Genomic DNA, 26,237 nt, shown 5'->3' with positions numbered 1-26,237 from the left:
AGGGGTGACAGCAGGGGAAAGGGACTGGAGGAGATGTGACGGAAATGGGTCACTGATGCAAAAGGTTGGGCGAGAAGATTCAAGGAGCCTGCTTACTTCTTCTTCTATTACTGGTTCAAAATCAGAGAGTGAGCTAGATGCAGTGGGGGAGGGAGGACAGTGCATGGTATGAGGGGATTTGGAGATAATTTCCTGTCGAATCTGGTCAATTTTTTCTTTTAAGTAATTGGCCAGATCGTCAGCTCAGAGCTCTGTGGTTGGGGCCTGTACTCTTGGGTTGAGTAGAGAATGATAAGTGTCATAGAGACGTTTCGGGTTATTGGACAGTGAGGTGATGAGGGTGTTGAAATAGGTTTGTTTGGAGAGGTGAAGGGCAGTGTTGTATGTTCTAAGCATAAACTTATAATGGATGAAATCTTCGTGTAGATTGGATTTTCTCCACAGACGTTCGGCGCTCCTGGAGCCGCTGCAAACGTGTTTGCAGGGTGTGCCAGGATTGTCGCCGTCTGTGTTGTGGTGTTCTATTTATAGGAGATGCAAATTCATCCAGGGCACTTTGAAGTGTTTCATTGTAATGCTTCAATGCAGAATCAGGACATGAGAGGGAGGAGATAGGGGCCAATGAAGACTGAAAGTTCTTCATAAGTTTCTGGGAGTTAATGGCCTGTATGTTTCTATAAGTATGGACAGTGGGGGTGACCTGAGCAGCCTGGCAGTCCTTGATAGAGAATGAAAGAAGATTGTGGTCAGAGTGCGGGAGAGGGGAGTTTGCAAAATCATCCACTGCACAAAGAAAATAATATTGCTCCCCATTTCAGGAGAGATTGTGCAGTAATCTGAATTCCTTAGGATCAAAAACAATGTAATTGGTTGTAAGTTCTATAGAAAAGGGCTTTCACTGCCCAAAGTCATTTGAACAGTTTTGGGTGGAGGAGAATGTTGTGATCTAGAGGCAAAATGGTGATCATGGTAATATGGCCGGACTACACCACCGATAAAGTAGCCACAGCCGGTGACTGAGAGGAATCTGTGACTTCTCTGCATTCAGTGGTTACTACTCACCTGGGTAGTCATATGTGGGAATCTCCTCATTACACCACTCATCATCTCTCACATATGTCTCTGTAGTATTAATATGGGTCAGATCTTCACCCTGAAACAAATATTGTAAAAGTCACAGACAGATGGAGAAGTCCCATCTATGATCAGCTCTAATCCTGCCATCTCCACCGTTCTCATTACACAAGTATAAAACATATAATACTGGAGGATAAAACAAGACTGAGCACAAGACCTTCACAGCCGTCTACACATCATAGGGGAGATCTCCTGACACCTTCTCTCCATCTACCTGATGATCCTGAGGAGCACTGGGATCTTCTTGGCTACAGTCCTGTGGAAGAAGAGGACGGGGACATCTCTCTGGTGTTGTCCTCTTAATGGATAGAGCTGGAGGAAACACATACAGGGACTGAATTCATTCTCTACATACAGATAATTATAGGCCGTGTGTATTTAGTCCTGTCTGTTACCTGGTGATGTGAGGGGCTGGGGAACCTCCATTATGACGTCCTTGTACAGATCTCTGTGTCCTTCTAAATACTCCCACTCCTCCATGGAGAAATAGACAGCGACATCCTGACACCTTATAGGAACCTGACACATACAATGATACCGTCATCCCCCCAATCCCTTCATAGTGTTACTGTATAATGTCCCAGCATTCCCAGCAGTGTCACCTCTCCAGTCAGCAGCTCAATCATCTTGTAGATGAGTTCTAGGATCTTCTGGTGATTGATGCCCTCATGGATCAGGGGGTGAGGTGGAGGCCCCGTGATTGGGCTCAGGGGTCTTCCCCATCCCTCAGACACAGGGTCCTGACAGCGATCACTAGAGGTCTTCTTCACCACTGTGTAATCCTGGTTATGGAGAGACACATTAATAAATCTCACTACAGACATTTCCAGAGTCCTCACCTCTCCAGTTCTGTCCACCTGTTATTCCCATAGATAAGAATGATGTAATGTGACGTCATCAGAATCTCTCACCTCTCCAGTGAGACGGAAGAGGATCTCTAGGGTGAGGTGTAACATCCTCTCCGCCATCTTGGCTCTGTCCATATCCATCCTTGATGGGTAAATCAGGAAAATTCTCTTCTGTAGAAGATCTTCACTGAGAGGATCCGATATTGTAGAGACCTGAATGAGAAGAAGATGAGCCGATGTAACATCATAAGAATCCTGTGTAATAATACAATTACTGGAGATAATAAGGGAAACATATGAGGAGATTTATTATCTTACAGGGTTTAGTTTTCTCCCCTGACATCTACTAATGAAACCTATATATTTAGGCCACAGACAACAAGCAGTTTCCTCCTCGGAGTTGGCAGCTGAACACGTTCCTCATAGACTCATCTTCCATAACGCTAATTCTTGTCTCATTACCGACACTGGAATCGGCATTAGCAATACTGCAGGAGATATTCATTACATGCGACATGAGAAATAACTCCTTCATGATGAGGACGACATCTTCATCTTCTACTACGGCTCTAGAAACAGATTTGGCCAGAGTCGGTCACTGACTCCATCCCCACCGGCCGTCTATATGAATGTTTCCCGGCTTCCCCGCACTGTAATCTTCAATAATAATAATAATAATAATAATCTTTATTTATATAGCGCCAACATATTCCTCAGCGCTTTACAGTTTAACAGTTTCAAAACACAAGTCATAAGTAACAACGTTAACAATACAATAATTAAAGCAAAATAAGACGAAATAAGATGACCCTGCTCGTGAGAGCTTACAATCTACAATGAGGTGGGGGAGATACAAAGTACAGGTGTGAATTTACAATTGTATATTTACAATGAAGGTCCAGCCATCTTGAGGGAGTGAAGGATGGATGGAGATAGTGAATGGGCTACACACGCACACTTACACATAGAATGACTTTGATTAGCGAACGTGATAAGCCGCTCTGAACAAATGTGTTTTAAAGGAGCGCCTAAAACTATGCAAACTGTGGTTAGTCCTAATTTCTTGGGGTAGAGCATTCCAGAGTATAGGAGCAGCACGGGAGAAGTCTTGGAGTCGGGAGTGGGAGGTACGGATTAGTGCAGAGGTTAGTCGAAAGTCGTCTGCAGAGCGCAGCGATCGGCTAGGCCGATAGAAAGAAATGAGGGAGGAGATGTAGGGGGGTTGCCGCACCATGGAGAGCTTTGTGGGTGAGAACAAGTACTTTGAATCGGATCCTATAATGAATGGGCAGCCAGTGTAATGACTGACGAAGAGCGGACACATCCGAGTACCGATTAGCCAGATGGATGACACTGGCTGCTGCATTAAGTATGGACTGGAGGGGGGATAGTCGAGTGACGGGGAGGCCAATTAATAGAGCATTGCAGTAATCCAGGCGGGAGTGGATCAATGCTACAGTGAGGGTTTTTGTTGTTTCCATGGTGAGAAAAGGGCGAATTCTAGAGATGTTCTTTAGGTGTAAGCAGCAAGAGATTGTACATGGGATGTGAAGTAGAGATTGGTGTCAAACATAACACCCAGACAGCACGCCTGCTGCAGGGTTGTTATTGTGGTACCACCCACAGAGAGGGAAATGTCAGATTTAAGGGAGGTTAGTAGACGGCGGGAGCAGAAGTTCAGTTTTAGAGAGGTTGAGTTTCAGATAGAGAGTGGACATGACGTTGGAGACTGCGGACAGACAGTCACTGGCGTTCTGTAGTACAGAGGGGGTAAGGTCGGGGAAGACGTACATAGTTGTGTGTCATCAGCATAAAGATGGTACTGAAAGCCAAATCTGCTGATGATCTGTCCAATTGGGGCCGTGTAGAGAGAGAAAAGAAGGGGGCCAAGGACTGAGCCCTGAGGTACCCCGACAGCAAGAGGAAGAGGAGATGACGTGGAGCCAGAGAACAAAACACTGAAGGAGCGGTCAGAGAGATAAGAAGAGAACCAGGAGAGTGCAGTGTCCTTAATGCCTAGTGACTGGAGCCTAGAGAGTAGGAGATGGTGGTCAACAGTGTCGAAAGCTGCAGATAGATTGAGAAGAATGAGCAGAGAGTGGTCACCGTTACGTTTTGCTGTCAGAAGGTCATTGGTCACTTTGATAAGTGCAGTTTCAGTCGAATGTAGGGGGCGGAAGCCAGACTGTGAAGGGTCTAGAAGGGAGTGAGTGGAGAGGTAATGGGTAAGGCGGGAGTAAACTAGGCGCTCCAAAAGTTTAGAGATGAAGGGGAGATTGGAGACTGGTCTGTAGTTGTTTGTGCAGGATGGGTCGAGAGCAGGTTTCTTTAGTAATGGAGTAACAATGGCGTGTTTGAAGGAGGATGGGAAAATGCCCGAGGAGAGGGAGAGATTAAAGATTGTAGTTAGGTGGGTTGTGACAACTGGAGAGAGAGACTGGAGGAGATGTGAGGGCATGGGGTCGGTAGTGCATGTAGTCGGATGAGAAGAAGAGAGGAGTCTGGAGACTTCTTCTTCTGTGATGGGATCAAATGTGGAAAGTGAGCCAGGGAAGATGCAGGAAGGGATGGGAGTCACAGCACTTGGTGGTTGGGAGCAGATTTCCTGACGGATATTATCTATTTTTTCTGTAAAGTTGGAGGCCAGGTCATCAGCACAAATGTCTGTGATAGGGGCTTGTGCTTTTGGCCTGAGGAGGGAGTGAAAAGTGTCAAAAAGTTTCTTGGGGTTGTTGGCTAGTGAGGAGATCAGGGTGGTGAAGTAGGTCTGTTTGGCGAGGTGAAGGGCAGCGTTATAGGTTCTTAACATAAATTTGAAGTGGATGAAGTCTTCTGGTGTGAGGGTTTTTCTCCATAGGCGTTCAGCACTACTAGAGCATCGCTGGAGAAGTTGAGTTTGTGATGTGAGCCAGGGCTGTTTTACTCTGTGTTTGGAGGTTCTGAGGGTGAGGGGAGCTACTTGGTCAAGGGTGCTTCTAAGTGTGTCATTGTAGTGATGAACAGCCAGATTAGGACAGGAAAAAGTGGAGATAGGGGACAGTGATGAGTGTAGGGAATCTGAAAGTGTCTGAGGGTTAAGGGCTTGTAGATTTCTGACTGTGTGGGAGGTAGGAGTGAGCTGGGGTGGGTGAGGATTTGTGAGTGTGAAGGAGAGAATGTTGTGGTCAGAGAGTGGAAGCGGTGAGTTATTTAGGTGGGAGATTGAGCAGAGCCGGACAAAGACCAGATCAAGGGTGTTACCGTCCTTGTGTGTCTCAGAGGTTGAAAGCTGCGAGAGGCCTAGAGAGGTGGTTAGTGATAGAAGCTGGGATGCAGATGTGGAAGTAGGGCTGTTAATGGAGATGTTGAAGTCTCCCAGGATGAGGGTTGGAAGTTCTGAGGACATGAAGTGCGGCAGCCAGGCTGAAAAGTGGTCAAGGAAGTGGGTGGGTGAGCCTGGGGGCCGGTATATGACCGCTACCCTGAGGGAGAGGGGACGAAAGAGCCTGATGGTGTGGACCTCAAAAGGGAATAAGAGTGATGGAACTGGGGGGGGATGACCTGGAAAGTGCATTGTGGGGACAGGAGTATGCCGACTTCACCACCATGTCTGTTTGTGGGTTTCGGGGAGTGAGAGAATTGTAAGCCACCGAAGGAAATGGCAGCAGGAGAGACAGTGTCAGAATCCTGAATCCAGCTTTCAGTGAGGGCCAACAGATTAAGAGAGTTGTTCAGAAAGTAGTTGTGTAGGAAAGGAAGCTTGTTACAAGCAGACCGTGGATTCCAGAGGGCACAATTAAAAGATGGAGATGAGGGAGTGCAAGTAATGTTAATAAGATTATTACGGTTTCGATATGAGGTAGGGTAGGGGTTGAGGTTGGGGGATGGTGGACCAGGGTTGGGGGAGATGTCCCCTGAAATCAGTAGGAGTAGGAAGATAAAGAGCAAATAGTTATTGGAATTGTACGTAGTTTTTTTCTGCGATGCGTTTGGGCAAGATGGGCTAGGGTTTCTCAGGAAGGTGAGTACATGTGAGCTGTACATGGGAAAGGGAAGTATAGAGGGGCTGATGTGTACGAGTCATGATGGAGGGGGGGTAGGGTGGTGAATGTGGATGGCAAGGGAACACAGTAGGATAAAAATAAAGCACATGGTTAAAGGGGAGAGCAAAGTGTGGGTTACCTGACTCCAGCCCTGACTAACTGCCATGTATAACTGCCGTTTTGCTGGTTGCTTAGCTTCTGTGATGCTTTGCTTATGGGATGCTTGCGTGCTGCACCCCACACTTTATAGTGAAGGGACAGGAGAGAGGGTCTGTTCCCAGGAGCTACAGTCTGAGGAAAGGGCTAAAAAGTAGAGTTGAGCGACTTTTGGTTTTTTAGGGTCGCGTTTCGTTTCGTGAAACCCGACTTTTCCAAAAGTCGGGTCGAGCAAGATCGTCCGATTATAGGGAAAAGTCGGGGTCGTCCCGAAACACGAAACCCAATGTAAGTCAATGGGGAATAAAAGTTGGCAGTGAGAGGAGGACAGGAAACACACCTACAGTGCCCATTTGAATGCCAAAAGCATCAATTCTTCTTACTTAAGCTTGTCAACCTTAATTAACTTCATAATACAAGTTACGCACTGAAAAATGGGGGTTATTTGGCTAAAGTTGTGGGGGGGGGGAGGGCTGGCTGCAGGTTTTCATGTGCCCTGGGCGAAAGAGCGCCCCTTTAACACATACCACAACTCATCATGCTCCGATACGGCAGATAAATAGCGGTATAGTACAATGAAAAATACCTCACTTTTTACATCTCATGACGAGGCCAACTATTTCTCCATACAGAATCATTGGTCCCATATAATGTTTGAAACAGTATATGATGAGCTCCACATAATGCTACAGTATATGTTGGTCCCCATGGATGAAGCTCCACTGTTTTATGGGCCCAAATAATGCTCCAAACATAATGGGCCCCATTTCTAATGCTCTAGTGTATAATGGGCCCTGTAAATGCTGCTCCAGTGTCTGATGTCCACCTTTGGAATGTTCCAGTGTATGGTGGGCCCCATCTATCATTCTCCAGAGTATAGTGCTCCCCAAAAATTGCTGTCCCAACATTGAAAACAATCAAATAAGTCTCCTCGCTAGGGAATCCCTGTACTTGTCTGGACAGGTGCTGTAGCTTGCTTAACAGCTCGCCAGCCGTTCTCACGCCCAGTATGGATTGCACGTGATTGCACAAAGGTTAGAAAGGGTACCGTATCCCTGGATAACATGTATGGATAGCGTACACATTCAAAATATATGTCTCAGGAGGCAGGCTCAGACGGTGTCAGGCCCAGTATGGATTGCACGTGATTGCACAAAGGTTAGAAAGGGTACCGTATCCCTGGATAACATGTATGGATAGCGTACACATTCAAAATATATGTCTCAGGAGGCAGGCTCAGACGGTGTCAGGCACAGTATGGATTGCATGTGATTGCACAAAGGTTAGAAAGGGTACCGTATCCCCGGATAACATGTATGGATAGCGTACACATTCAAAATATATGTCTCAGGAGGCAGGCTCAGACGGTGTCAGGCCCAGTATGGATTGCACGTGATTGCACAAAGGTTAGAAAGGGTACCGTATCCCTGGATAACATGTATGGATAGCGTACACATTCAAAATATATGTCTCAGGAGGCAGGCTCAGACGGTGTCAGGCACAGTATGGATTGCATGTGATTGCACAAAGGTTAGAAAGGGTACCGTATCCCAGGATAACATGTATGGATAGCGTACACATTCAAAATATATGTCTCAGGAGGCAGGCTCAGACGGTGTTAGGCCCAGTATGGATTGCACGTGATTGCACAAAGGTTAGAAAGGGTACCGTATCCCCGGATAACATGTATGGATAGCGTACACATTCAAAATATATGTCTCAGGAGGCAGGCTCAGACGGTGTCAGGCCCAGTATGGATTGCACGTGATTGCACAAAGGTTAGAAAGGGTACCGTATCCCTGGATAACATGTATGGATAGCGTACACATTCAAAATATATGTCTCAGGAGGCAGGCTCAGACGGTGTCAGGCACAGTATGGATGGCACGTGATTGTACAAAGGTTAGAAAGGGTACCGTATCCCTGGATAACATGTATGGATAGCGTACACATTCAAAATATATGTCTCAGGAGGCAGGCTCAGACGGTGTTAGGCCCAGTATGGATTGCACGTGATTGCACAAAGGTTAGAAAGGGTACCGTATCCCCGGATAACATGTATGGATAGCGTACACATTCAAAATATATGTCTCAGGAGGCAGGCTCAGACGGTGTTAGGCCCAGTATGGATTGCACGTGATTGCACAAAGGTTAGAAAGGGTACCGTATCCCTGGATAACATGTATGGATAGCGTACACATTCAAAATATATGTCTCAGGAGGCAGGCTCAGACGGTGTCAGGCACAGTATGGATTGCACGTGATTGCACAAAGGTTAGAAAGGGTACCGTATCCCTGGATAACATGTATGGATAGCGTACACATTCAAAATATATGTCTCAGGAGGCAGGCTCAGACGGTGTCAGGCACAGTATGGATTTGACGGCCCAGATTACACAGCGGAGGAGCAGGGAGAGGTAAAGATTGCAAATGCTGGGGCCCTGCCCAAGCAAGGGGGGCCCACTTGTGGGCGTCGGTACTGGCACTGGGCCCCTCATAGTACAGCGGTGTGTCTGACGGCGGGTGTGCACCACCACCGTCAGAGACACTTGATTGCACTATGAGGGACCCTGTGCCAGTGCCCGCGCCCAAGAGTCGGCCTACCCACCTGTCCAGGGCAACGGCACTCGCACGGTGTCGTGCGGTAGGTGGTGACCCCGGCCATGGGGGGGGAGGCAGCACAGTTAGGGAGTTTTAGAAAGTGGCATATGTTGATGTTGGACATTCAGCTGATGCAAAAGGCGAAATAGGTGAAGTACCAGGAAGAGATGGACCAAAGCAAGCCATTTTTCTGTCACCCTATGTGTCATCAGGGGAAGGTGGGACAAAATCCTTGGAAACCCATGCGTGGTTCATTTTAATGAAGGTTAGATCATCCACATTTTGGGTTGACAGACGGGTCCTTTTTTCTGTCAGGATTGATCCAGCTGCACTGAAGACTCTTTCCGATAGCACACTTGCAGCTGGGCAAGCGAGCTCCTGTAAGGCATATTGGGCCAATTCAGGCCAGGTGTCCAGTTTAGCGGCCCAATAGTCAAAGGGGAATGACCTGTGTGGGAGAACATCGATATGGGAGGAAAAGTAGTTTGTAACCATAGTTGACAACTGCTGTCTCCTGTCACTTTCCATCGATGCAGTATTACCAGTTGTGTGAGCGGTATTTGAAAAATCAGTCCACAACATTGTCATGAAACCCCTGTCTCCAACGCCACTTCTGCTGTGTGCATCACGAACACCTCTGCCAAGCTGCCCCCGGCCCGTACGGCTCGTGTGAGAACCATCACCGCTGCTGTGTGCTGGGAATGCCTCAAGCAACCGATTTACCAGAGTTGCTTGTTTATTAGCCAATATTAGGTCAAGGTTCTCCTGTGGCATGATGTTTTGTAATTTGCCTTTATAGCGTGGATCCAGGATGCTGGCCAACCAGTAGTCGTCATCGTTCATCATTTTGGCAATGCGGGGGTCCCTTTTTAGGATCCGCAAGGCATAATCTGACATGTGGGCCAATGTTCCCGGTGTCAATGATGCACTGCGAGTGCTGGGTGGAGGAGCACTTTCTGGCAAATCCACATCCCTCCAGTCACGCACAAACCCTGTACCAGACCTTGCCACGCCAACATTTTCACTTGCCCCACGAGATGCATCCTCCTCCCCTAAGTAATCATCCCCATCATCCTCCTCCTCCTCCTCTTCTTCCTCCACCTCGTCCAGGAGAGGTCCCTGAGCAGACAATGGCTGAATGTCATCAAGGATTCCCTCCTCTTCCTCCTCATCAACATTGGCTGCAGACGCCTGCTCCTTAAGGTGCGTCAAAGTTTGCATGAGCAGACGCATAAGTGGGATACTCATGCTTAGGATGGCGTCATCTGCGCTTACCAGCCGTGTGCATTCCTCAAAACACTGAAGGACTTTACAAAGGTCTTTAAGCTTCGACCACTGCACGCCTGTCAACTCCATGTCTGCTCTCAAAGTGCCTGGCCGTGTATCCTCCCACAAATGCATTATGGCCTGCCTCTGCTCGCACAGCCGCTCCACCATGTGCAGGGTGGAGTTCCACCTTGTTGCAATTTCGATAATGAGGCGGTGGTTGGGAAGGTGGAGCAATCGCTGCAGCTTCTGCATACGAACGGAGTGTACCGGCGACCGGCGGATGTGCGCGCACAGTCTTCGCACCTTCTGGAGCAGGGCTGTTAACTCCGGATAATTTTTGAGGAAGCACTGCACCACCAGGTTCAAGGTGTGAGCCAAGCAAGGTATGTGGCTGAGTTTTGAAAGGGCTATGGCTGCCACAAAATTACGGCCGTTATCACTAACTACCTTGCCTGCCTCAAGATGTACACTGCCCAGCCATGACTCAGTTTGTCGCTTCAAGTACTCGGCCAGCACCTCGGCGGTGTGTCTGTCACCCAAACACATCATCTGCAACACAGCCTGCTGACGCTTTCCACTAGCTGCTCGATAGGGGGACACATCGTGTGCAACAGTGGCAGCTGCAGATGGAGTGCTCGTACGACTGCGCTCTGTGGACGAGCTTTCGCTTCTGGAGGAGGAGGAGGAGGAGGGTCGAACGCCTACAGCCAACTGTTTCCTATACCGTGGGCTAGGCAGCACTGTCCCACCACCGCTGTCCCCTGTGGACCCTGCATCCACCACATTAACCCAGTGCGCAGTGATGGACACGTAACGGCCCTGGCCATGCCGACTGGACCATGAATCAGTTGTGAGGTGCACCTTTCCGCTCACTGACTGCTTGAGTGCATGGACAATGCGGTCTTTCACATGATGGTGGAGGGCTGGGATGGCTTTGCGAGAGAAGAAGTGGCGACTGGGTAGGTCATAGCGTGGTACTGCATAGGCCATGAGTTCGGGAAAGCTGTGCTTTCCACCAACCGAAAGGGCATCATCTCAAACGAGATTAGTTTGGCAATGTGGGCGTTCAAACCCAGTGTACGCGGATGAGAGACTGAGTACTTTCTTGACCTACTCATAGTGTCTGGGAGGGTGAGCTGGACTTGAGAGCTGCATATGGTGGAAGTAGCGGTGGACAGGGCAGACTGAGAGAGGGTTGATGATGGTGATGGAGTTGGTGTTCTTTCTGATGGCCTAGAATCAGTCTTTCGTTGATATAACAGTGGGATTCCCTGACTGCTGTGGTCTTACAACGACACCTCAACATTTGCTGCTGTGCTAACCGGTGGGCTTACAGTGGGGGAAACAATGTAGCGTTGCTGACTACCTTCGTTGTGATCAGTTGCACATGTGGCACTTGAGGTTTGGTGTTGTGTCCACGCTTGCAAGTGCATGCTGGTTAAATGTCTAAGCATGCAACTGGTATTCAAATTTTTCAGATTTTTCCCTCGGCTAAAGGTCTTTGCGCACTTCTTACAGATAACCTTGGCCTGATCATGAGGATTTTGTTCAAAAAAGTGCCACACTGCACTCTTCCTACTTTGGCAGACATTTTGCGGCCTAGCACGCTGTGATCTTTTGACCCTCTGGACAAGCTGTCCAGCAACTCTTTTGATGTTTGGAACCTGTCTTTGGAGTGCTCCGGGCCTGCCAGATAACAGCTGTTGCGATGTCGATGTCTGCTGTGGATGCTCCTCATCTGAGCTATTGGAAGCAGCACCCTCTTCCCCCAATGGATGCCAATCTGGGTCAACAACTGGGTCATCCATCACCTCCTCTTCTATGTCATGTGCACCTTTCTCTGTGTCACCGTGTATGGTGGTATAGTGTGCGGGAAGGGGCACCTGAGTCTCATCAGGGTCAAAATCTGGCTCTGTACACTGCGAGGACAATGTAGTGCTCTGAGTGAATGTACCAGCAGAATCATCCATCAGCGGCTGTGCATCAGTGCACTCCATGTCAGATTCATCTTGGCCTGGGTAATTCACCATTTCACTTGATAATCCAGGCATGGTATGTGAAAACAGCTCCATGGAGTAATCAGTAGTATGGCCTGCGTCATCCTTCAATCTTGGTTTGGGTGAAGGACACAAGGAAAGGTGTGGTTCATGAACATGAGCCTCCAATGACGACTCAGTGCTTTTACTTTTTACAACTGAAGAAGAGGAGGCGATAGAGCTGGAGGCTGAGTCAGCAATGTAAGACAAAACTTTTTCCTGATGCTCTGCCTTTAAAAGCGGTTTGCCAACTCCTAGAAAACTAAGCTTTCGAGGCCTTATGTAGCCAGACGATGAAGCAGGGTCAGCACCTCCTGCATTCGGTCCTATTTTGCTCTTGCCACTACCATCAGATCCACCACCAACACCATCATTACCAGCTGCCAACCCCCGCCCAATTCCACGGCCTCTTCCACCAGCCTTCCTCATTTTTGGTAGAAATGTAGACAAAATCCAACAAACTATATAGTAATGTAAAACAAGGTACAAGGTGTCTATAGGACATGGGAGATTTAGAATTTCTGCACACACTTGTGGACAGTGGACACTTTTGGATTGTGTGAGGCACACTGATATCTGAGCGCTATGTGACAGGCTCGATGGCACAGCTGCCTGTGACCAAAGTGACGAGAGGATAATGGAGATTTTGAATCTCTGCGCACACTTTTGGACACTGGACACTTGTGGATTGTGTGAGGCCCACTGATATCTGAGCGCTATGTGACACGCTCGATGGCACAGCTGCCTGTGACCAAAGTGACGAGAGGATAATGGAGATTTTGAATCTCTGCGCACACTTTTGGACACTGGACACTTGTGGATTGTGTGAGGCCCACTGATATCTGAGCGCTATGTGACACGCTCGATGGCACAGCTGCCTGTGACCAAAGTGACGAGAGGATAATGGAGATTTTGAATCTCTGCGCACACTTTTGGACACTGGACACTTGTGGATTGTGTGAGGCCCACTGATATCTGAGCGCTATGTGACACGCTCGATGGCACAGCTGCCTGTGACCAAAGTGACGAGAGGATAATGGAGATTTTGAATCTCTGCGCACACTTTTGGACACTGGACACTTGTGGATTGTGTGAGGCCCACTGATATCTGAGCGCTATGTGACACGCTCGATGGCACAGCTGCCTGTGACCAAAGTGATGAGAGGATAATGGAGATTTTGAATCTCTGCGCACACTTTTGGACACTGGACACTTGTGGATTGTGTGAGGCCCACTGATATCTGAGCGCTATGTGACACGCTCGATGGCACAGCTGCCTGTGACCAAAGTGACGAGAGGATAATGGAGATATTGAATCTCTGCGCACACTTTTGGACACTGGACACTTGTGGATTGTGTGAGGCCCACTGATATCTGAGCACTATGTGACACGCTCGATGGCACAGCTGCCTGTGACCAAATTGACGAGATGATAATGGAGATTTTGAATCTCTGCGCTCACTTTTGGACACTGGACACTTGTGGATTGTGTGAGGCCCACTGATATCTGAGCGCTATGTGACACGCTCGATGGCACAGCTGCCTGTGACCAAAGTGACGAGAGGATAATGGAGATTTTGAATCTCTGCGCACACTTTTGGACACTGGACACTTGTGGATTGTGTGAGGCCCACTGATATCTGAGCGCTATGTGACACGCTCGATGGCACAGCTGCCTGTGACCAAAGTGACGAGAGGATAATGGAGATTTTGAATCTCTGCGCACACTTTTGGACACTGGACACTTGTGGATTGTGTGAGGCCCACTGATATCTGAGCGCTATGTGACACGCTCGATGGCACAGCTGCCTGTGACCAAAGTGACGAGAGGATAATGGAGATTTTGAATCTCTGCGCACACTTTTGGACACTGGACACTTGTGGATTGTGTGAGGCCCACTGATATCTGAGCGCTATGTGACAGGCTCGATGGCACAGCTGTGACAAAAGTGACTAGAGGATAAGGGAGATTGGATTGCTTTTAAAAAAGCAGTTTGCGGAGCAGTGGGTAAACAGCAATGCCAGCGTGTCAGGAAGCCTTAAAAGGCAGCCCAACAACCAACACCACTGATACACCACAATATAGCCTCCCCTTGCACTGCACACACAGTGACTTGTGTGTTGTGCAGGCCAAATCGCTAGCAGCAGAAGCAGTTTTTTTGTCTTCTTCCCTGCCTAACGCTCTCCCTACAGAATCAGCAGCAACCTCTCCCTATACTAAGATCGGCAGAAGTAAGATGGCGGTCGGCGTGCACGCCCTTTTATATCCCCTGTGACGCCCACCAAAGCAAGCCAATCACTTGCATGCCCTTCTGAAAGATGGTGGTGACCCGTGCTTAGGTCATCACGTTGCCCAGTGTCCGTGGATCCTGATTGGCTGAAAAAGAGCGCAAAACAAACTTTTGAAACGCGACTTTGGCGCGTAAGTCGCCGACCTCGTGGCCGACCTCATCCTAGGGTCGGGTTTCGTTTCATGAAACCCGACTTTGGCAAAAGTCGGCGACTTTTGAATTTTTTCGACCCGTTTCGCTCAACTCTACTAAAAAGCCTTCACTAGACCCCTGTACAGCTGTATAATGAGACCAAGGCTTTATAGTGAAGGGACAGGAGTGAAGGCCTGATCCCAGGAGCTACAGTCTGAGGAAAGGGCGAAAAAGCCTTCACTAGACCCCTGTACAGCTGTATAATGAGACTCAGGCTTTATAGTGAAGGGACAGGAGTGAGGACCTGTGCCCAGGAGCTACAGACTGAGGAAAGGGCTAAAAAGCCTTCACTAGTCCCCTGTACAGCTGTATAAAGAGGCCCAGGCTTTATAGTGAAGGGACAGGAGTGAGGGCCTGATCCCAGGAGCTACAGACTGAGGAGAGGGCTAAAAAGCCTTCACTAGACCCCTGTACGGCTGTATAATGAGGCCCAGGCTTTATAGTGAAGGGACAGGAGTGATGGCATGATCCCAGGAGCTACAGACTGAGGAGAGGGCTAAAAAGCCTTCACTAGACCCCTGTACGGCTGTATAATGAGGCCCAGGCATTATAGTGAAGGGACAGGAGTGAGGGCCTGATCCCAGGAGCTAGAGACTGAGGAAAGGGCTAAAAAGCCTTCACTAGACCCCTGTACAGCTGTATAATGAGGCCCAGGCTTTATAGTTAAGGGACAGGAGTGAGGGCCTGTGCCCAGGAGCTAGAGACTGAGGAAAGGGCTAAAAAGCCTTCACTAGACCCCTGTACAGCTGTATAATGAGGCCCAGGCTTTATAGTGAAGGGACAGGAGTGAGGGCTTGTGCCCAGGAGCTACAGACTGAGGAAAGGGCTAAAAAGCCTTCACTAGACCCCTGTACAGCTGTATAATGAGGCCCAGGCTTTATAGTGAAGGGACAGGAGTGAGGGCCTGTGCCCAGGAGCTAGAGACTGAGGAAAGGGCTAAAAAGCCTTCACTAGACCCCTGTACAGCAGTATAATGAGGCCCAGGCTTTATAGTGAAGGGACAGGAGTGAGGGCCTGTGCCCAGGAGCTAGAGACTGAGGAAAGGGCTAAAAAGCCTTCACTAGACCCCTGTACAGCTGTATAATGAGGCCCAGGCTTTATAGTGAAGGGACAGGAGGGAGAAAAGTGGGGAAAGGAGCCAGAAGAGCCGGATTGCCCATCACTAACCTGCAGAGCCGCACTCCACATATATGGCTGCTCTGTGCGCACAGGACCTGTGATGAGGTCACAGGAGGGGGCCTCAGTGTGTGCAGGACTGCTGTGCTGGTTGTCATCCTGCTGGATGAAGGGAACTTATGTAAGACCTATATATTTAGGCCACAGACAACAAGCAGTTTCCTCCTCGGAGTCGGCAGCTGAACACGTTCCTCATAGACTCATCTTCCATAACGCTAATTCTCGTCTCATTACCGACACTGGAATCGGCATTAGCAATACTGCAGGAGAGATTCATTACACGCGACATGAGAAATAACTCCTTCATGATGAGGACGACATCTTCATCTTCTACTGCGGCTCTAGAGACAGATGTGGCCAGAGTCGGTCACTGCCTCCATCCCCACCGGCCGTCTATATGAAGGTTTGCCGTCTTCCCCGCACTGGAATCTTCTCTCACGTTAGATCTCAGCTCTGAGTCACACACAGAAGTTTGAGGCTTTTAGAAAAGATTTTTTGTTTCCACAAACACAACGGACAGAAATGATCTGACCCCAAAGTCTCCATGTACAGTGATTTATGGGGTTTATTTCTGGCCTTAGACTTTCCTATATTACAAGATGGATGTGAAGACTTTTCTGCCCAATGATGATATAACTATTCTCGGAGTGACGCCTTTATAACCAGATAATAGTATGTTTGCAGCTTGCAGAGCACAGCGGCTCCTTCTTCAGGCAGCTGGAACAATCCAGTCTCTCTCTCAGCACTGACAGCTTCTATGGCTGCTCTGGGGAGAAAACTGTTTATTTGTGGTAAAATGTAATTATTTTGGTATAAAATTCTGGGAGAAAGATGAGTAATTGAGAGGTGGCGGGTGTAACATGGCGCCTCTTATTGGGGGCTCTGATAATGTGACCCCCTAACACCATAAGAGCAGACCTGTCAGACGGCGCTCCTTCCCTCCTGAGGAGTGTCCGGCCCCTTATGGGGTATCGGCGCTCAGGGAAATTGTGGAACAAGTGGTTTCTGTTTTCTCCTCTTCTCCCGTGTGATAATTACAGACTTGGGGACAGAGCGACATTTTAGTGGGAACATTTCATTCCTCCGCTCAATGTTACACAATTCTGTGACCCCCTGAGGGTTAATAATCCTCCCGGCCCCCTAGATGAGCCCCCAGAGGTGGAGGGGGTAACATGGGGCCACTTGTGGGGTCTCTGCTGTTCTGGTGTCAGAGCTCTTCACACGTCACACGGCGTCCGCCGTCTATCCCAGCCACAATGGCGCCCCTTCCCTCCCGAGCCTGTGGGGTACCGGCCCTCAGGAGACACGGCGCACTGTGCGGCCTCAGCGCTCCTGTCACCTTTAGGACAATGATACATTGGGGGAAAGTCACATTTCTGTGAGGGAAACAGTAAAATTGTCATTTCTTCCTTCCACATTGCTGAAATTCCTGTCACACTGTCCGAATTCAGAGATTGTCCTGTCAGAAAGGAGAAGACAGGGAGCGAAAGGGTTAATAGGACTCACAGGAGGAACCGGCCCAGAAAGCAGAAGGTGCAGGAGCGTCCGCCACATATATGACTGCTCTGTGCACACAGGACCTGTGATGAGGTCACAGGAGGGGAGGAGTCAGGGGTCACATGATCAGGCGCCTCAGTGTGTGCAGGACTCTGCTGTGCTGGTTGTCATGGTGCTGGATGAGGGGAAGTTTATGTGTGGGGTCAGGAGGGGTTTACAGGGTGGATGTAGCAGAGCCGTGTGTGTACGAGGTGTACGGAGCGGAGCCAGATGTGTACGAGGTGTACGGAGCGGAGCCGTGTGTGTACGAGGTGTAAGGAGCAGAGCCGTGTGTGTACGAGGTGTACGGAGCGGAGCCGTGTGTGTACGAGGTGTATGGAGCGGAGCCGCGTGTGTGCGAGGTGTACGGAGCAGAGCTGTGTGTGTACGAGGTGTACGGAGCTGAGCCGCGTGTGTACGAGGTGTACGGAGCTGAGCCGTGTGTGTACGAGGTGTACGGAGCTGAGCCGCGTGTGTACGAGGTGTACGGAGCTGAGCCGCGTGTGTACGAGGTGTACGGAGCTGAGCCGCGTGTGTACGAGGTGTACGGAGCTGAGCCGCGTGTGTACGAGGTGTACGGAGCTGAGCCGCGTGTGTACGAGGTGTACGGAGCGGAGCCGTGTGTGTGTACGAGGTGTACGGAGCGGAGCCGCGTGTGTACGAGGTGTACGGAGCGGAGCCCTGTGTGTACGAGGTGTACGGAGCGGAGCCCTGTGTGTACGAGGTGTACGGAGCGGAGCCCTGTGTGTACGGAGCGGAGCCCTGTGTGTACGAGGTGTACGGAACGGAGCCCTGTGTGTACGAGGTGCACGGAGCGGAGCCGTGTATATACGAGGTGTACGGAGCGGAGCCGTGTGTGTACGAGGTGTACGGAGCGGAGCCACGTGTGTACGAGGTGTACTGAGCAGAGCCGCGTGTGTACGAGGTGTACTGAGCGGAGCCGCGTGTGTACGAGGTGTACGGAGCGGAGCCGCGTGTGTACGAGGTGTACGGAGCGGAGCCGTGTGTGTACGAGGTGTACGGAGCGGAGCCGCGTGTGTACGAGGTGTACGGAGCTGAGCCGCGTGTGTACGGAGCGGAGCCGCGTGTGTACGAGGTGTACGGAGCGGAGCCGCGTGTGTACGAGGTGTACGGAGCGGAGCCGCATGTGTACGAGGTGTACGGAGCGGAGACCTGTATGTACGAGGTGTACGGAGCGCAGCCGCGTGTGTACGAGGTGTACGGAGCGCAGCCGCGTGTGTACTAGGTGTAAGGAGCGGAGCCGCGTGTGTACTAGGTGTAAGGAGCGGAGCCGCGTGTGTACGAGGTGTACGGACCCGCGTGTGTACGAGGTGTACGGAGCGGAGCCTCGTGTGTACGAGGTGTACGGAGCGGAGCCGCGTGTGTACGAGGAGTACGGAGCGGAGCCGCGTGTGTACGAGGTGTACGGAGCGGAGCCGCGTGTGTACGAGGTGTACGGAGCGGAGCCGCGTGTGTGTACAAGGTGTACGGAGCGGAGCCGCGTGTGTACGAGGTGTACGGAGCGGAGCCGCGTGTGTACGAGGTGTACGGAGCGGAGCCGCGTGTGTACGAGGTGTACGGAGCGGAGCCGCGTGTGTACGAGGTGTACGGAGCGGAGCCGCGTGTGTACGAGGTGTACGGCGCGGAGCCGCGTGTGTACGAGGTGTACGGCGCGGAGCCGCGTGTGTACGAGGTGTACAGCGGTGGAGCCGCGTGTGTACGAGGTGTACGGCGCGGAGCCGCGTGTGTACGAGATGTACGGAGCGGAGCCGCGTGTGTACGAAGTGTACGGCGCGGAGCCGTGTGTGTACGAGGTGTACGGAGCGGAGCCGCGTGTGTACGAGGTGTACGGAGCGGAGCCGCATGTGTACGAGGTGTACGGAGCGGAGCCGCGTGTGTACGAGGTGTACGGAGCGGAGCCGCGTGTGTACGAGGTGTACGGAGCGGAGCCGCGTGTGTACGAGGTGTTCGGAGCGGAGCCCTGTATGTGGAAGGTGTATGGAGCGGAGCCATGTGTGTACGAGGTGTACGGAGCAGAGCCGCGTGTGTACCAGGTGTACGGAGCGGAGCCCTGTATGTGGGAGGTGTACGGAACGGAGCCTCATGTGTACGAGGTGTACGGAGCAGAGCCGCATGTGACGGGAGTATTCTCCAGAGCAAGGAGGGACAGCAGGCCTGGGAACTATCCAACAGATTCATTGACCAGAAAGCAGGAGCAACACGAAGGTAATTTGCAGAGTCCCAAAATAAGTCCACAGGAAAGTGATTTGGGGGCACCTCCCGACAATCCTTGTGCCAGGTCACAAAACCATAGTCCTTTAAGAGTCCCAGAAATCCACCACGATCACACAGGGGCCAAGGCTTCCTCATACAGCCTCGTCTTTCTCTTTCAGCATCCAACTCACATCTGACTGAGTTGCTCTGAGTTGCTCTGCTCCTGGATCAGCCCATGTGTGTAGTGGAGGAGGGTTCCACTCCTCCTATGCAATGGTTTGGCCCACAGCAAGGCACCACTGTGTCTACAAGGATTTGCACTGAAAGTAGTCCTCTGCTTACTAAACAACAGCTAATCTCTCCAAATCTGTTGACCAAGTTAATTACATTATAGTCTCAGGAATGAAGTCAGGTTAGTTACAGCTAATAGAACCAGAGAACAATTACACACATCACATGGCATTGCAAAGCATTGGGGGGAAGGGAAATATGGCTAACACAGCAAATGCAAGCAGAGAACAGTTACGTGGCATATTATACAAATACAGGACAGGGAAAAATATATACATCATGACAATCCCTTCCCCTCCCAATTTGTGTACGTACTAGGGACCTCTACAGGTCACTGGTTAAGTACACACAGGCATGGCGTAACTTACATGTGGCTTCATGCAGCCACGAATTGGCATCCTAGCTTTCCCACATCATTGCCCAGGAGAACAGCTGCAGGCAGACCACCCATCACCCCAACCACACATCGCCTGACCCCAAAACCAAAGTTCAGATCCATAGTGGCTGTGGGAATAGTCCTCCATTGTCCACCAGCCAGTTCAATGACAATCCCAGGTCCTCTATGGATTGCCTCAGGCCGAACCACTCGGGGATCAGCCATCGTGAGGAAAGCCCCTGAGTCACAAAATCCAACAAGTCTTTGTCCATCCAGCACGACCTCCTGCAAGTGCTTACCTCGATGAGCTGAAGTCGTCATAGCTGCGGGTCGCACACCATAAACTCCTAGTGGTGCAACATGGGTGGGTGAGGCACTAGGCCAGTCCTCATGTAGTGGTGACACGTCTTCCTCCATGGCACTTGGCTGTACATAATTAATAATATGATTGGGTACAGGATCAATCCTCATTTGAACAGCTGGGCAGGAGGCTTGCAGATGCCCCGGCTGCCCACATCGATAGCATCTGTGCTGTGTCTCACTCCATCCAATGCGTCCTCTTGGGCGAGGAGTAAGGGAACCTGCCGGTCGGCTCCCACCTGAAGGTGCTGTAGGGGGTTGAGGACGACTCCTCCATGGGCTGGCTGGACATGAGGCCTGCAGATGCCCCGGATGCCCACAACCATAACACCTGCGCTCTGCTACTTCCTTTCCTCGTCGTATTCCAGAAGGCGCAGTAGAAGCAACAGGAGGCACATTAACACAGGTATCAACACGAGGTGGTGGCTCAGAGGAACGGGGAACAATGGGGACAGAAGAACTGGGGGCCACCGGTGTTGTGGAGCAGGTAGGCCTCTCTCCATCCTCCAACAGAACTCTCCACTGAGGCTTGATGGTGAGAGCCTCATCAGCGAGAGATGCAGCTTCTTCCACTGTAGCAGGTTTCCTCTCACGCACCCATTCCCTGATCTCAGCGGGGCACTGGGCAAAAAATTGTTCTTTTAGGATAACCTGGAGACAGGTGTTCCAGGTTAAGGCCTCCTCTGCCTCCAGCCAGCGATTACATATTTGTTTGAGTTTATGGGCATACATCTTGAAAGACACTTCCTCATTACAGGCTAAAGTACGAAACTGGGTCCTGTAAGTGTCTGGGGTCACAGCATAATGTTCTAGAACAGTCCGTTTAATCTCTGCATACTCACAGTTCCACCGAGGGTCCATAGCTCTATAGGCTGCGGCAGCTCCACCCTCTAAGAGCCCCACCAGATGTCGGACGCGCTCCCTTTCCGGGACTTCCATTAATCGACACTGATGCTCAATGTCCTGGAAGAAGCCCTCAATGTCACCGGAAGCCTCATTAAACGGCTTGAAGTCTTTGCGGGACACTCTGGGGAGTTCCCTCATGGGGGATGCTGTGGGTACAGTCTGTCTGGAGCTTCTCGCTGCCTCCAAAGCGATCTCCCTCTCCAGCATTGCCCTCTGCCCCTCTAGCAATGCCCTCTCCTCCATCCTGCACTGCCTCTCCTCGGCTCTGCGCATGACCTCCATCTTATATTCTATGGAGACCTCTTCTCCCAAGCAAGGCCATCTCCTCCTCGTACCACACAACCCACTGACTTTTTTGGGTATTTACCTCCGGCTGCCGTCTTTCCTCTCTTTGCTGTGAGGATCCTTCCTCAGCATCGTCTTGCAGGCGAACTGCTTCCAAAGCCTCAATCAGCTGCTCCTTGGAGAGTCCCTTGTAGCTGACTCCCAGTTCACGGGCCTTTGTTTGTAGGTTCTTCGCAGTCCAGTTCTTGTACTCTGAGGCTCTGGTTCCAGAAGTTGATGGGCCGTTGTCCTCCATTTCTTCTGCTCTGATCCCACCGCTGCCAACCAGTTTGTGACGGGAGTATTCTCAAGAGCAAGGAGGGACAACAGGCCTGGGAACTATCCAACAGATTTATTGACCAGAAAACAGGAACAACACGAAGGTAATTTGCAGAGTCCCAAAATAAGTCCATAGGAAACTGATTCGGGGGCACCTCCCGACAATCCTTGTGCCAGATCACAAAACCATAGTCCTTTAAGAGTCCCAGAAATCCACCACGATCACACAGAGGCCGAGGCTTCCTCAGACAGCCTCGTCCTTCTTTTTCAGCATCCAACTCACATCTGACTGAGTTGCTCTGAGTTGCTCTGCTCCTGGATCAGCCCATGTGTGTAGTGGAGGAGGGTTCCACTCCTCCTATGCAATGGTTTGGCCCACAGCAAGGCACCGCTGTGTCTACAAGGATTTGCACTGAAAGTAGTCCTCTGCTTACTTAACAATAGCTAATCTCTCCCAATCTGTTGACCAAGTTAATTACATTATAGTCTCAGGAATGAAGTCAGGTTAGTTACAACTAATAGAACCAGAGAACAATTACACACATCACATGGCATTGCAAAGCATTGGGGGGAAGGGAAACATGGCTAACACAGCAAATGCAAGCAGAGAACAGTTACGTGGCATATTATACAAATACAGGACAGGGAAAAATATATAGATCATGACACCGCGTGTGTACGAGGTGTACGGAGCGGAGCCGCGTGTGTACGAGATGTACGGAGCGAAGCCGTGTGTGTACGAGGTGTACGGAGCAGAGCCCTGTGTGTACGAGGTGTACGGAGCAGAGCCCTGTGTGTACGAGGTGTACGGAGCAGAGCCGCGTGTGTACGAGGTGTAAGGAGCGGAGCCGTGTGTGTACGAGGTGTACTGAGCGGAGCCCTGTGTGTACGAGGTGTACGGAGCGGAGCCCTGTGTGTACGAGATGTATGGAGCGGAGCCGCATGTGTACGAGGTGTAAGGAGCGGAGCCGTGTGTGTACGAGGTGTACGGAGCGGAGCCGTGTATGTACGAGGTGTACGGAGCGGAGCCCTGTGTGTACGAGGTGTACGGAGCGGAGCCCTGTGTGTACGAGGTGAAATGTTTTAAACTCAAATTTTTACATTTCACAGAGAGTAAAATGGAGCCACAATTTACACAGAAATTTCTCCCAAACCTGAGGTCAGGAATGACTGCACACGGCCGGGCTCCAATGGCGAGAGTCACTGTTTTGCTGTGTAAGGAGCGGAGCCCTGTGTGTACAAGGTGTACGGAGCGGAGCCGTGCGTGTACGAGGTGTATGGAGCGGAGCCGTGTGTATACGAGGTGTACGGAGCGGAGCCGTGTGTGTACGAGGTGTACAGAGCGGAGCCGTGTGTGTACAAGGCGTACGGAGTGGAGCCCTGTGTGTACGAGGTGTTCGGAGCGGAGTCATGTGTGTACGAGGTGTTCGGAGCGGAGCCATGTGTGTACGAGGTGTACGGAGCAGAGCTGTGTGTGTACGAGGTGTACGGAGCGGAGCCTTATGTGTACGAGGTGTAAGGAGCGGAGCTGTGTGTTTACGAGGTGTACGGAGCGGAGCCCTGTGTGTACGAGGTGTACGGAGCAGAGCTGCATGTACGAGGTGTAATGTTTTAGAATCCAATTTTTCAATTTCACAGAGTAAAATGGAGCCACAATTTACAGAGAAATGTTTCCCAAACCTGAGGCCAGGAATGACTGCACACGGCCGGGCTCCAATGGGGACAGTCACTGTTTTGCTTTTGGAGCACTAATTTGGCAGTTCTCGCTTGTGGGGGCCAATTGTAAAGTCCCCGATGATTGTGGACAACATACAACCCCCTAAAGTGACCCCATTTCAGACACTGTACCCATCAGGAAGTCATCTAAGGGTGTAATGGGCATTTTTATCTTACAGGTGTCACTGATTTCTTTACCACTTGCTGTGAAGATAATATGACATTTGTTCCGAGGTGCAGCACAGGTGGGGAAACATCTGAGTGGGCTCCTAACCAGGTGTTATGGTGGTCCCTCTCAGCGCCTCCCTACTCACTATGGTCACTGCAGCTTTTCAGCATGTTGCTTCCATTTAGCCTTGGGGGATTGGCCAGTCTCTAAAGGAATTTAACCCTGCTGTGTCCTTCACAGATTAGGTTCCCCAGCCTATCCTGTGCCGGCAGGTCCTATATTAGGCAGCTCCACCATCTGCTTTCTGCTGGATGTTGGTTCCTAGGCAGTTCACTTTACCTGTTGTACTTGTGTCTCTGACCCACCAATCAGCTGAGGTAGTCTTGGGGACTACCGTGGAGTAGTTCCTGGTGTCTACCGGCTGTCCGGCCTATCCTCTCCACCAGTAGCTCTAGTGAAGACCTGGTGGACACCCAGTTACACCTCTCTAGGGTAAGCCTGGCTGATGGTGCAGTGGGTCCACATCCACCAGTGTTACACCAAGTAACTGTGCACACCTCACAACTTTTGAAGCACAGATAGAGGCACAGAGCATGCGGCGCACATAGCAGCAAATTTTGGCCTCACCCTAATCCACGGCCATTTACCACTTCTTTCTCCCCCGGCAGGAGGAGTTGTCAGAGGGGCGCTGGTAGTGTGGGAAATTCAGCAGACGCCTGAGACTGCAGGACGTAGACCCAATTCTGGGACTGACTGCTGTATCCAGGACAGTTGGGACTAGAGATGAGCAGGTGGATTCATGGGTCTCTGGTCCAGCGTGCGTGGGACCTGGGGAATATTTTTTGTGCCGTCATTCACAGTCGGAGCCTCCAGAACGTTCTCCTCTTTATGTAGCGTCACTATACGACATCCGGCTTATTTGTGCCTGTAAGGCCGTGTTCACACATTGTAGAAATACGGTGTTTTTTGTTTTCTGCAGGATCCGCACCATCTGCAATAACGATCTTCTCCCCCTTATTTGATGCGTTCTTGGTGCAGAGGTGAAGCCGCGGTTTTAATGCGCTTTTTAGAGGACAGAAAAGCTTTGATTCTGCACTTAATAAAGTTTCTGCAGTTTTTTACCTGCGATTTTATTAGAGAGAAAAGCCCCAAATCAGCACAGATCAGCCGCGTGCCTTGGGCGCACAGCGGGCGCCTTTTAAGGTAAAGTAGTTTTTATTAAGGATTTATTTACATAAATGGGGTAAAGAAAAAAGGGGAGAGACACATTATAAATACCCAGTAATACAGACAAGAACCAAACAACAGCAAAAAAGAGAAATGTAAAGTCATGAAAGAGAGAGGCGGGAGAAAGGGTTAAGGAGGAGAATGGGGAAGGAAAAATAGGGTTTGTTAACCCCTTAGAGACCTTGCCCTTTTTCATTTTTGCGCTTCTGTTTTTCGCTCCCCTTCTTCCCACAGCCATAACTTTTTATGTTTCCGTCAGTATGGCCATGTTAGGGCTTGTTTGTTGCGGGACAAGTTGTGCTTTGGAATGACATCATTGGTTTCACCATATCGTGTACTCAAAAATGGGAAAAAAATTCCAAGTGCGATGAAATTGCAAAAAAAGTGCAACTCCCCAACTTTTTTTTTATTTTCTTTTTACCATATTCACGAAATGCTAAGACTGCCCTGCCATTATGATTCTCCAAGTCATTACAAGTTCATAGACACCAAACATGTCTCAGTTCTTTTGTATTTAAGTGGTGAAAAAAAATCAAAAATTTGTTGGGAAAAAAAAATGTGCCATTTTCTATGATCCGTCACATCTCCATTTTTCATGATCTTGGGTTGGGTGAGGGCTTATTGTTTGTGCGCCGAGCTGATGTTTTTATTGATACCATTTTGGTGCAGATACGATCTTTTCATCATCCATTATTGCATTTTAATTCAATGTCGCGGCGACCAAAACACCTTAATTCTGGCATTTTTACTTTTTTTTCTCACTACACCGTCTAGTGATCAGTTTGTTCCTTTTTTTATTGATAGATCGGGCGATTCTGAACTCGGCGATACCTAATTTGTGTATGTTTGATTTTTCTATTGTTTTATTTTGAGTGAGGTGAAAGGGGGGGATTTAAACTTTTATATTTTTTATATATTTTTAAAAACTTTTTTTTACTTTTGGCCTGCTTCAATAGTTTCCATGGGAGACTAGAAGCTGCCATAACTCGGTCGGCTCTGCTACGTACAGGCGATGATCAGGTCACCTGTATGTAGCAGAATACCTCACTTGAGCTGACGTGTGCTGGGAAAGATGCGGGCTCACCGCCGGAGCCGACATCAAAGGGAGAGA

The 26,237-nt window shown here is 50.0% G+C and overlaps 1 protein-coding gene and 1 pseudogene across 1 annotated transcript in view; both read right to left on the bottom strand.

Annotated features, from left to right (window-relative positions):
• LOC141078130 (uncharacterized) overlaps positions 1–26,237 on the bottom strand; it is a 68,783-nt pseudogene that overhangs the window by 10,069 nt on the left and 32,477 nt on the right.
• The window catches only part of LOC141078125 (uncharacterized), a 34,691-nt gene continuing 9,760 nt past the window's right edge, over positions 1,307–26,237 (bottom strand). The window contains exons 3-6 of the mRNA XM_073564962.1: positions 2,049–2,198; positions 1,740–1,919; positions 1,533–1,656; positions 1,307–1,449 (exon numbers count right to left, since the gene is read on the bottom strand). Coding sequence (XP_073421063.1) covers positions 1,307–1,449; positions 1,533–1,656; positions 1,740–1,919; positions 2,049–2,198 — 597 coding nt within the window. The remainder of the gene's footprint in view (positions 1,450–1,532; positions 1,657–1,739; positions 1,920–2,048; positions 2,199–26,237) is intronic.

The sequence above is a fragment of the Dendrobates tinctorius genome, unplaced genomic scaffold (genome assembly GCF_039654945.1).
Source record: "Dendrobates tinctorius isolate UK_male_01 unplaced genomic scaffold, ASM3965494v1 ptg000504l, whole genome shotgun sequence".
In the NCBI taxonomy this organism is placed as follows: Eukaryota; Metazoa; Chordata; class Amphibia; order Anura; family Dendrobatidae; genus Dendrobates; species Dendrobates tinctorius.
This window is presented reverse-complemented; position numbering and strand designations above follow the sequence as displayed.